This window comes from Carlito syrichta, unplaced genomic scaffold (assembly GCF_000164805.1).
Source record: "Carlito syrichta isolate Samal-C Ts95f unplaced genomic scaffold, Tarsius_syrichta-2.0.1 Scaffold305632, whole genome shotgun sequence".
NCBI lineage: Eukaryota > Metazoa > Chordata > Mammalia > Primates > Tarsiidae > Carlito > Carlito syrichta.
The window spans coordinates 252,040-265,043 of record NW_007249728.1 but is presented as its reverse complement, the minus strand read 5'-3'; the positions used below and the strand labels follow the sequence as shown (position 1 = coordinate 265,043).

The 13,004-nt window shown below is 35.0% G+C and overlaps 1 protein-coding gene across 1 annotated transcript; it reads right to left on the bottom strand.

Annotated features, from left to right (window-relative positions):
* Nucleotides 1-10,831: 10,831 nt before the first annotated feature.
* LOC110595965 (keratin-associated protein 19-3-like) lies at nt 10,832-11,050 on the bottom strand. The gene has a single exon (XM_021714359.1). The coding sequence runs from the start codon at nt 11,048-11,050 to the stop codon at nt 10,832-10,834; it is 219 nt and encodes a 72-aa protein (XP_021570034.1).
* Nucleotides 11,051-13,004: the final 1,954 nt, after the last annotated feature.

Here is a 13,004-nt window from a genome sequence, read left to right as displayed (position 1 = left end):
GCAGGTCGAGGCTGCGGTGGCTGTGAGCATGCCACTACACTCCAACTTGGGCAACAGAGTGGGACTTGGACTCAAAAACAAACAAAGAATAAAGTCATTTAAATAACTCTGTCATACACTAGTACCATATATGAGTACCTCTTGAGTTTATTTCTTCTTTCCATAGAAACTTTCTTTCATATGATAATTCTAAGGTACAAATTAAGCAGCCTAGAAGACTGCAATATAATGTGTAAGATGTAAAACCTGAGTTTTTTCTCCAACAATTAGATACCAAACTAGTCATTCACCAAAATGGTTTAAGAAAAGTATGTCACACTTTAAAGATCCTAGTCTGCAAATAATGAAAACACAGAGGGTACCAAAAAATGTGCACACATTTTAAGAATGAAAAAAAAAACCTGTATTAAAATTGTAGTACTCAATACATATCAATAGCAAAAGGTTAATTTCATATTTTGAGCAAACATCATACTACTCATTGCTACTGTAATTCAACTCCCTCAAAAAGTAATACATAGATAACATCACTTAAAATGTGTATACATTTTTTGGCACCTCTAGTAGATTCCAGTGATGGCTCAAAGATGATACTAATTCAATGAATGCAGAAAGTTAGCATCTTGCTGACAAATATGGAATTGGTTACTGAGAACATGTTCCTTCCATGATCAGAGAGAGGCCAGAAAATTATTTTTACCCAGTCTTCCAAAGTCCTTATCTTCACAGTCAAAATGAGAATAGTGATTTAAATGATTGAAATGACAGAAGTCATTCCAAAGCTTCTGTGGAAGCCTGGATTGTCAATGACTGCAGCTATTAGAAGAATGAATTCTGTTGGACAGTAAAAGCTACATTATGCAAGCTTAAATGTCACTCTCTGTTCTCTGTACAGTAAATTTATAAACCCTCAGAAGTGAGGCTGGGAAAGCAGGAAACCTTTACATCTCAAATAACACCTGAGCCCCTAAACTCTTTAATATTCCTTTGGTTCCGGTAAGGGCGGATCTCCTGCATATTAACATGTTTTAATCTAGTAGTCCTTTAATCAACTTTGTGCCTATTAGAAGTAATTTTTTCCATCCTCAAAGCCTTGGCTTTTATCTGACCCTGATTGAGATTCCTATAAATTTACTCTATGACATAAGGTAATACCTCAGCTGTATTTCAAAAGATTATTTTGGTTCACTAATTATACATGCATGACTGCTTCTGGAATTCTCTGTAAGAAGATATTTATGTCGATGTCATGGTCTGTCCACCATTTTTCAAAGTCAACCTCTGTTAAAGGGCTAGCCATTTCAACTGAGTCTTTGGGGGTAGACACATCTCTCAGTCAGGCAATAATATTTGTAAGCATAGTAAGGGTTTATTAATACTTATTATATGGCAGTAACTTTAGGTGTATTTTGATTCATTTAACACAATCACCCTATGAGGTAAATCCTATTATCCTTTTTATAGATGGCTTAGAGCGCTTAAGTAATGACATGCTCAAAGTCATAATGACTCTTAAGTAAAGTGTACAAGTTGTATCTGAATTTAGGTAAGCAGACTCCATAGCCCATGTTTTTCTAATTCACTATGCTGTTTGATTTAGAGAGCTCTCCAGAAAAGGAATAAAATAGACATCTCCTGATGGTGTTTCCTATAACACACTTAAACCACCTCAAAGCTTGGGGCACAATTTTTTGTACATGTGCTTTTAAAAATTTTTAAATTTCCTATTCATGCCCTTTTGTTCTCCACCTTTTATACTTGTCACAACCATGTGCAACTTCATGTGAGCTTGTCCCCTTCACACTATAGCTCGAGTCCCAGATATAGCCGACACTTTCTTTTCAATCTCTCATTTTCCCTCCCAACATTTGTATGCTTAGTGTTCTACAGGCAAAGGGCAATACTCCCAAATCTTCAGGAAATACATTTAAAGTTCTCACTATAACCATATTTCTTATCCCTGAATGCTAGATGAATATTCAATTCAAGCCTTTTAGTAACTCTGAAAAACTGGAATCGTTGTTTGGAAGGCATAGTTAAGAACTATATTAGATTTCTGTAGAATTCTTATCATTTAATTAAGAGGATCATGTACTTTATATTCTGGGTTGAATCTGGCATGGAAGGTTCACTCTAAATTAGCTCTGTGTCACTAGCATTTATGACTTTTTGTGGGATTACTCAATATCTAAGCCTTGAACCTGATTTAGGAGGAGGCCGTATTGTGGCTCCCAACTTAGACCTTGAGGAGGACTAGATAATTATTTTATTACTCCTAGCAGTGATGTCTTAGGCATGTGAATTAGGCTTGACTGATCAAATGTCCCAACTGGTTTTGGATTTTTTAAAAAGTGATACAAAGACAAAAGGAGTAGTGGTATCCAGAAGCAGGAGAAGTGATATCAGCAGTGTCCATTCGTAGCAGTGATTCACTCTAGTGGTGGCTAAAAGCAGACATGACAGCAATGACAAAAAAATCTTCTAACAAGACTATTGTATCATTGAGTTGGCTGTTATATCAGCTGTCTTGACAACCCTGGGTCCCATATTGTTTGTCAACCTACTCTCCCATAGAGTCCTCACAGGTTCTTCAATCTACCCATAGTCTCGGGGGATTTCTTTTTTGTCAGTGATTTTTCATCTTGTTTAATGAAAAAAAACTACCCAGATATATCTTATTTCTCCTCACAGTCTTTCTTTCTAGAAAAAAGTAGACTAAGAAGACAGCTATGATGGCTTGATAATTTCTTCTTTAACTAATTTCATTCATATTTTTAAGTAGTGGAAAAAGCCTGGGTTTGGGTCTCTTTATATCATACGTGTGCCTGTTGAAATGAGGAGTTTAATAAATTATTGCTCTTGTATTTTGCTATCTGCCTAAGAAGTAGTTCATATGTGCTGCTTAAATGTTTCTGGAAAATTATTTCGGTTATTATTTTAGCATGAAAACATAGTATAAAAGAAATACAATTTTAAAATATATTACATTTAATAGTCATCTAATATTATAACCATGAGTGAAATAAGAATATAAGACATTTAACTGTCTGCGTGTGTAATAAGTTTCAATTTAAATGCATTACATTCGAGTAAATTTGGACTTCTAGAAAAGAGCTTATTATTGAGCAAGAAAAATAAGCAAACATTATATTATATGATAAAAGTAACTGTGAAAAAAAGATAAAACGTGGAATGAACATAGTTAAGATAGGCTGTTTATTTTTTACAGACCATGATGTCAGAGTTGTTTTTATTTGCTAAGCCTTGCAGGATGAGAAGGAGTTTCTATGGGATGAAATAGGCAAAAAGGTATAATAAAAAGGTAGAAGTGTTATGACAATAATCATTATTACTGTTACAGTTAATGTCAATTATTTTTTCTGTACCTGGTCATTCTGTGCCTAGATCATTTAATCCTCACCAAATTACACAGAAAACAATAACAAAAATGAGACTTAATGAGGCAAAATAAACTGTTTTAGTTCAGAGAGTTAATCAGCAGGCAATATGATATTGGAATTTAAGCAGATTGACTTAAACTTTCAGTTTCAAACCAGTAAGAATGGCACCTTCAGATGTAAATGGGGCAAAAGTTGCATTAGGATAATTCATAATAGAGACTATTAGGATGAAGAAATGAAAAAATAGAAATATGGAAGGAGAATTGATGGGGAAGATGACACCTTTTTGAAAAACATGTAAGTACCAGCCAGGATTAAGAAGAATTAGTAGCCAATGACTGAAGAAAGGGCTATTTAAATGGATAATTATTTTCATGACTCTGATATTTTAATATGGGAGAACTAGGTAAACTGAAATGCTGGAAAGAGGTTTGTAAGAGGGGAAGGAAAGGAATATGAGTTGGAAGAATAATCTGTTGATTAGAACAGGTTGAGTTTCAGCTGTATATAAAGACAAATGTTCTTCGGGCAGATAAATATCAGAAGAAAGGCCAAATTGAGAGATATATTCTATATTCAGCACATAAAAACGGAGAGCCCAGTTATATTTGAATTTTTAGATAAACAACAATGTTCCTTTAACACAAGCATGTTTCATGTAATATTTTATGCATACCTATACTAAGATGTGTTTGTCATTTGTCTGAAATTCATATTCCAAAAGTTGTCCATTATTGTGTCTGAAATCTCTATAGATTGAACGTACAGATTTGAGCATCAACAGATTACAGAGAGTAGGTCACTGATTCCTTGGAGTAGGTGAGATTCGTTTAAAAAACCAGAAGAGGCTAGACAGTGGAGTCTGTGGTAGAATATAAAGCTTCATCTTTTTCTTCCTCTATGCTTTTTGCCTTATAACTTTGTAATGTCCCTTCACTCTGATTCCTGGCTCAGTCATATAATATGGTGTGACTAATAAAGAGGCAAAATCGTTGATGCTCCAGTTGTGTCAGTGTCCTTGCAGGAGTCTATTTTTCTCTCATGCTCCTGTCATTGTCATAAGCACACATATGGTCTACCCAATCGGAGAATGAGAGATATGTGAAGCAGAGTCACATCCTCCATTTACTCTAGCCATTGGTATGCCAATCCTCAAGCATGTGAGTGAGCCCAGCAAGGTTCTCTTACTTTCCCCAACTGTTGCATGGGTGAGCATGAACCTTCTTATTACATAGCACTGAGGCTTGCGGTTGTGTATTTGGCAGCCATATGATGGTATCAGAACATGAATTCAGAGTCAAATACAAAAGTGTCCAAATAAGGGCAGCAATAGTTAACACTGATTGATTGAATGCTATATGACAAGCAATACTCAAGGTTTTTAATGCATTACTCATTTAATCCTCAAAAGGACCCCATGAAGTTATTGCTATTACTACCCCAATTTTACAAATGAGAAAACTGAAATACGATGGGTTAAATAACTTTTCCAGAGTCACCCTGGGAAATAGCAGTGCTGCCAATCACTTAAGTGAATTTGCCTTCAGAAAATTTATGCCAAAACCCCTAGTGAAATTGTGTCTCAATGAAGACAACTTTGGGTTAGACAATTAAGGGTTTGTTGGAAACACCTACCATATCAGCTTCAACTGACTGAGAGACTATTGGGGGAAGATGGAAGATTGCGATGGAAAGTGAGATACAGAGGAAATGGCAGAAAAAGAGTGAGTGTACTTATTCCATCAGGTTGTTTGGTGACATGAAAAAAGGAAAAAGAGAAGGCAATTGATTTAGGGGTTGACCAAGATGACTCTAAGGTTTTAACTTTGGTTTCTTTGGTTGTGTTTCTGATAGCAATTCATATATGTCTGAAGATCGTATGTAGCATTCAGAGGTCCTAAATTAAAAACCCCGCTTTGCCTTATAAAAACTATCTGACTTTGGATAGTTTTTAATCTCTTTGAGCTTTACTTTTTCTGGTCTGCAAATACCTCAAAGAGTCTTTAAAGGCTAGAACCCCGTATCCTGGAACATACAGTGATGCCAGATAGGTCAAGTTCATGTTCCTTCCTAGAAGGAGAGAGTGCAAATATAAGCATAGGGGATATGAAACTAAATACCAACAAGCTAGAAGATAAGACAGAAAAATGTGAAAAAGGGAAATAGGGAAAAAAGAAAAGGATAAATGAAATGAATGAAGCAAAATACCAAGCTAGAGGATAAGAAATAGAAAAATAGAAAAAATAGATGCATCCATTCATAAAAGAGAAGGAAAATTTTCCGAGATAATTGGAAAAAAATTAAGGAATATAAAGTGGAAATCAACAAAGAGAGATTAAAATATATCTTTCTTGATGATTCTATAGAATAATTTTGACCAAAGCTTATCATTTTTAAATGTGGTTGGTAACATCCTATAATTAAAACACAAGACTTTCTTTAGGGGCATTGGCCTAACCTTCATTTGCTCAGATACACAAACTTATACTTAAGGTCAAACCCGTTTACTTTTTAATTTATCATAGATTGTTATCTCACAACTCACTGTTGTATGATTTTGGATAAGTTATTTGAATTCTCTAAAGTACAATTTCTTCACCTTTAAGTAGAAATAACAATAGTGTCTATCTCATACTATATAAAGTTTGGGTGAAATAATGCATGTGACCAAAGAAAGAATTCAAATATGAGTTATTATTAGTAGTTATATTGAAATTGGCTTATGGTTCTGTTCCTGTAGTTATCAAAGTGCCCAGTACTTGTAGGAGTAAGTTAATATGTATGGGAAAGATGAATAAAGTACAATGCTAATTTAACATGAAATTAAAGTGTATTTTTTCACTTTTATAAATACAATTATGCTATTATAATAAAAGGACACACAATTTACTAGAGAAACTGACATATAAATTAATAAGCAATAGGTTGGTGCTGTGATAGATTTATTGTGTACATATTTTATGCAGTACTTTCTGTGACCCAGACAATGTTCAGGTTCCATGGCTGCAGAAATGAGTGAGAGAGATTAAGTTTCTGCCCACATGGGAGCTCATATTCCCTTGAGAAGATACACAAAATGTGAGTCATCAAGCAAATGTATCTAATGGTGATATGTGCTACAAAGAAAAAAACTATATAAAGGGGACTGTAGGCCAATAGGCTATCAGAGAAGGCTTCTAAGTAAAAGTGACATGTGTGAGTGATGCTGTCAGGTAACTGCTGGGATCAGGAAGGCATCCCTATGGAGATAACACTTAAGTTGAATTTTGAGGGAACTCATTATTAGAAGTGAAGAGTAGGCCATTCAAGGTGAGGGTGAAGCTAGTGTAAAGGCAAATATGTGACAAAGATTATGGATCATTTAGGTAAATATATATATTAATTAAGTCAATGTTTATTGAGTATCATGTTTATGATGGCCTTTTCTGTGACTTACTTTTTAAGGGGACTAGATTTCTTTTAATATCAGCATATTGAGAATTTCATTGTTTCATTATAATATCAGTGTTTTATGTTATTCCAAGGAGAGACATAGGAACCATTTTAAACAAAAGACTTTTAATAAAGGAACTAATGAAGAATGGCAGTACTTGAGTCCAGGAGACCAGACAGGAATAGATGAGAAGGTGGGTATCCATAGTCCAAGTGACAAATTATGAACATTAGAAAGAGGGTAAAGTTAAGGCTATGGAGATGGCAGAGGCGTGGGAAGCCTCTCCAAATTCTGCTCTAAGTGGTTGTATGGATTATGGTGCCATTATCAACCAATTATATAATAGAATCCATAAGGCTCTGCCGCTCACAGCTAAATATATGACAATATTAAACCTCTAAATCTTTAAGTTCATAGCTAGAATCATAAAGGGATGCATAGTTGTAAACTAGTCCTCCAAATTTCAGAATTTCAGAGACCAGCAATGATATTTGTCAAACATATTTCCCAAAAAAGAGACTTTTATTCAGACTTTAAAAAATGAGCAGATATCCTAAATTTTCATTCTATACACGTCTGATAAAATTTTCATTACGCTTACCTCTCATATTAACAGAATTTTTCATTGGTTAAAGAATTTTTATATTGATTTTATTATTAGATTGTCTACAACCAATTTGAGTTCAATAATAAGATGCGATCATTATTGTTCTGTCTCTGAAACCATTTTTGGTTGTATTTTTTATCCATGTTTTAATAAATTATTCACCCTTCAATTTTATCCTTTAACATTAATCCAGAATCCTAAATTATGCAATCCTACTCACTAGCGTGCCTGCATACACCTAACATTATTATGCCTTTTTCAAAATTAAGACCTATTTTTATCAAGAGATTTTTCCCTCTACTTGTTTTCAGATGAAATGTATGTTCTGATATCTTCTGATATACTGTAATAGATATAAACAAAAGTTCATTTTTCCCAGCAGAACTATTCAAGGGCTGCAATTTAGAAATGTATTTCTTGTTACACTTCACAATTCTTTTACAATCTAACAAATAACGTAAAAAGGACTTTTGCAATATACTTTTATAAGTCATGACATTTTGAAGAAGCACTAATTATATTTGGGTACAAATCAAATTTAAAAATATCTGGACAATTCAGATCAGAAATTAAAAAAGACCTTCAACTAAGACTAACACATAAACCTACTAAGTATGGTTTTTTAAATTGTTGTTTTTGCTTCCCTTATTTAGTTTTCTGATTTGAAATTGAAACTAAGGAGTAGGTTAAAAGGAAACAGTTTTTTCTATATATAAGGTCACACTTAGTATGATACAATTTCTGTTGAGCAGTCATGTATTATATAATTGTGAGGCCAGAGGTACCGGAGCGTGGGGCGGGCCTCAACAAGATGGCTCCAACCCGGACCAGGAGAACAACGGGCGAAAGTAAGCCAGCAAAAATGAGTAACTGGAACTAAGACTCCAGCCGCAAAGCCAGCCAGTACCTGTTACAGCAACTCTAGCAACCCCGTTCAGCCAATCGCCAGCAGACGCGACAGCTGTCCCAACCAGTGATCACTCTCCCCAATCCCCCTCACAGCTTCCTCATTGTGCCCTTTATAAACCTGTCGCCCATCTCGCTGGGCAACACTTCTCCGGCCCACCGTCACATGGACCTGTGAACCTCGCCCGGGATTGCGGTAATAAATTTTTCTTGGCTACTTTGTTGCCGTTTCACCTGGTCTGGTTTCGTTTACCTTACAATATTCCAAATAATTGTTCCCTAAAAGTACCATCATTTTTATATGGCCAGTTTTATATATACTTACACATCTTATAGAGCAAATGTAAATATACAGACTAATTTGTATATTGTTAATTTTAGAGTTGACAGTGAAAAATTAAAGATATTAATCATATAGAATAGTAACTCCAGTTATTATTAATCTACAGGGATCATTCTACTGCCTGTTTTGCTGAAAGCTTAAAATAATTACCTGACGAAATCTTCTAAGGGACTTTGGGCATACTAAGCTTTAGATTGCAAATCTTCACTAGCAAAATTAAATAATCGGAAAGGGGATTTGTTGGAGAATCTTTGAACTGAGGCTTTTCAGTCGAACAGCACTTGAACATATGTTATCTCCACTTCTCATTTCATTCTCACAAAGATCAATATGCTAATTACCCTGATCTGATCACTATACATTATATGTATCAAAACATCACTGTGTGCCCCATATATATGTATAATTATTATGTGCCAATTAAAAACAAAATAAAATAAGACGTGGAAGACTTCTTGAATTCGACTGAGTAATAAAGTCAGAGTTAGTAGCCAAGAGGGACCCTTATTGGTAAAGCATCTTGTATGTTACTAACATTTGACTTTTTGTTACATCCATCCATGAGAAGGTTTATAAAACAGGTTTACATAGAGTTCTTAAATAATTAAGAAAAAATTTATGTAAGTGATTAGGCCCGTGACCTATGAATTCTCTTATTTCTCTTTCTTTTATTTTTGCTTAGCTTTTTAAATTTGAAATCTAAATTACAGAATATGTGAAAAGAAAATATGTTCAAGTTCCCAGTTTCTAATTATTTAACAATCTAACCAAGAATATAAAAAGGTAAGCTTTTCTATAAGAAATTTGTCATACAGCAATGTTCTTTCTTTAGGTTTACAAAGAGATAAAACTATTTTTAAGAGATAAATAGAAGGGGTCCAAGTGTGAATTTAAGTGGGTTCAGACATGCTGGATCATGTCAGACAAACTGGTGGAACAGGCTTTGCTGGCCACTTTGAAAGTTGACTAAAAAACCTAGTGGAGCAGGGTCCAATTTGTGCTCACTATTGGTGTTTTATGATGCCTGGCCAAGAATAGTGAACTTGTGGAACAAGCATGAAAGAAAGTCAGTTTGGAGGAACTGAGGAATTTTCTGGAAGAGAAAAAATTCCTAGGGAAGAAAGAGCCAGGCTCTTTGAATTAGTCTGAGCAATGAAGTCAGAGTTGACAGCCAAGAGGGACTGTGATTGGTAAAGCATCTTGCATGTTACTAGCATTTGACTTAATGTCACCATCCATCCATTGAGGTCTATAGGACAAGAAGAGCCCACTATTCCGGTCTTAAAAGAAATCTGAAAAGTTTTCCTCCCACATGTCCCAACTTTCCGTATAACACTGTGTTACTGGGCTCCCCTGCATCATGTCAGTGGGAGGCAAATCAGGCTTATAAGGGACAATGGTCCTTAGTAGATAATGAGTGATACCGCCCAATCTTCTGTCTCCCCTCAAGATGAAGGTTAGAAAACAACAACAACAACAATAAACAAAGACAAACCTGGACACTACAATGGTACCAAGCAGATAATCAGCTAACAGCAGTGTTGCAAAGCATAATATGAGGATAGCACTCTCCTTAGTAATTCCAGAAACACTTGAGAGACATTTGAGAGGTGCTAATACCCTACGTGAACAAGTTTTCATTTATTGTTAATATGACATCTTGTATGTTCATAAGCTTGTATAATATAGCAGACTAGAAACATTTTCATCATACTTCACTCCATAGAACTCACTGCTTCATAAGTATATTTTATATTAGTTGCAAAATGAGATGCTAAAATGATAAAAATAAAATAATTAAAAGAACCAAAATATTTATATTTTAAATGATCAATTTATTAGATAAAAGCAAAATACAAGTTTTGTCTAGAATCTTGATGGAAAGATGACATTGTGGTAATGGTGGTAAGAAGAATTAAAAAATGAACAGAGCACCCTAGAGTGGCTATACATATTGACTACACATTTAGATATTAGGTTCTGGGGGTAAAAATACAACAAATATTCATAGAAGTAGCTTAATCATTGATAAATATCTGTCAGTTGACGGTGAGAACAATAGAATGGATGTTTCTGGAAGTACAAGATAGGATTAAACACATTTAGAAGTAGCCCCTCTGCTTCAAGTTTCAGCAATTTATTTAGTAGAAGCCAGAGAACCCATACCCTCCATAGCACAATGGGCGGCAGCAGCCGTATCTGCAGTTTCCATAACCAGAGCCATATCCGTAGCCACCATAACCACAGCCACAGCCCAGTCTGCGGAAGCTACCACATCCACAGCCATAGCCATAGCCCAGGCCACCGAAGCCTCCACAGCCGTAGCCCAGGCCTCCGTAGTAGCTGCCGTAATAGCTCATGGTGTCAGGGATGGTGAGTTTGGTTTGCTGTTCAAGGCAAGATCCTGAGTGTGAATGTGAGCATGTACCGATGGATGCTTATATACACTGCTCAGAGCATGTGACAAAACATATGTCCCCTCTTGTTGTGTCATTCCATGAATTACTTGTCTGAGGCAACTCATTTATCTACTGTCTCCTGACAACACTTATTAAGAATGTCTGAGCTTGTTTGGCTACCTCGCTGGGTTATCCTTGAGCTTGTGGCTTTAATTTTATTAGAAGAAATTGCTGTTTCTTCAAAGTGCATGCATACCAAACCCTAAATAAAATACTTTATTTACAAGTCACTTAACATCGGTCACTTTAAATAGTCTTGAATTTCTAATTAAATGTATTCTCATCACTAGCATTTTGGGAGGTTGTCATAATTAATTCTACAAACTTTCAAAAAATACCCAGTCAAGACTTTTAAATGTATCAGTTTCTTCATAAGGCACACATATTTTGTAGCATGAGAAGCAAGAAAAATTTGATTCATTTGTGATATGTACCAGAATGCAATAACAAAATATCACCTGATTTCTGGAGGTTTAAAACTTTGACCATGCACAATTGTTATATTTATTTTAGGCTTTACACATGACACCAGCATACAAAATATTTGTTTTGGTTTAAGAACATACTCGGAAGGCTGAGGCGGAAGGATCGCCGGAGCCCAGCAGGTCGAGGCTGCGGTGGCCGGGAGCGGCCACTGCACTCCAGTCTGGGCGACAATGAGACTCCAACTCAAAAAAGAAAAAAGAAAAAAGAAAAAAAGAACATAGCACAACTGGAGAAACTATTATAGTGGTGAAAAAGCTATCTTATCTTTTGCCAGAGTTCTTTTTTTATATCTGGAGTCATTTTCCATAATAAGTTCTATCCTCAGTGTTACCACAAAAGATTATGCCTGCCTCCGTACATCATTTTTATAATTCTCTACCTTTTATCATTAATCTATGTATCTTATTTCTTTTTCAAATCTCACTGCAATATCACCCTATGTCCTTTCTTCCACTATTTATCACTGTATCCAGGTAAAAGTGTGAAGCAGGTATAATGGTCTTGGCTAAAAACTATTTGCTCAAATCAACACTATATTCCTTCCATTTAGATCTCCATAACCAATATAATACATTTGCCCTTGTCTCCTCTTTGCTGATTGTGTGTGTGTGTGTGTGTGTGTGTGTGTGTGTGTGTATGTGCTTTGTTTTCGGACAATGTCTAGCTAACCTTTCCTAAGATGTCAACTAGACCTCTTTGAGACATTCATAATATTGTTTCTTATTTAAAATGCACTTGAATTCTTCAAACTTTTTGAAAATTTAAAAAGTTTTGTACAACTTAAAACAAGTAAAGAAATTATCTGAATGTAAGGTATAATTGTGAAAAAGATAAGAGAGAAGGAGAGGCTCTTTAGAAGACTTGGCCTGGTCTTAGAATCCCTAAGCTTTGCCCAGAGAGTTAGTTACCAATACCCAAGGCTGACCTCATTTCTGATTATGCCTCACCCAGATATGCTCTTATTTTACAACTTGGGACTCCAAAAACTTATTGATTTTATCTGACTGCAATCATATGCCAAGATTTTGTTGAGATTTATGAGTAATTAGATGGTCCATTTTTAATTCTTTATTTAATTTTACTTTTTTAATGAATACATAATATTTTGCATATTTATGGTGTACATGTGATATTTTGTTGCATGTGTAGAATGTGTAATAATCAAGAGCGTAGTTGAGGTAGCCATCACCTTGAGTATTTATCATTTCTGTGTGTTGTGAACAATTCAAGTCCTTTCTTCTAGTTACTTTGAAATATATAAAACGTGTTTACTATAGTAACTGTACTCTGCTGTTAAACAACTTATACTTTTTATCTAACTGTATGTTTATATCTTTTAACCTACCTCTCTTCATCCCCTTTCCCACCC

Coding starts and splice junctions, on each gene's coding strand:
- LOC110595965 (XM_021714359.1), bottom strand. CDS start 11,050: ATGAGCTATTACGGCAGCTACTACGGAGGCCTGGGCTACGGCTGTGGA.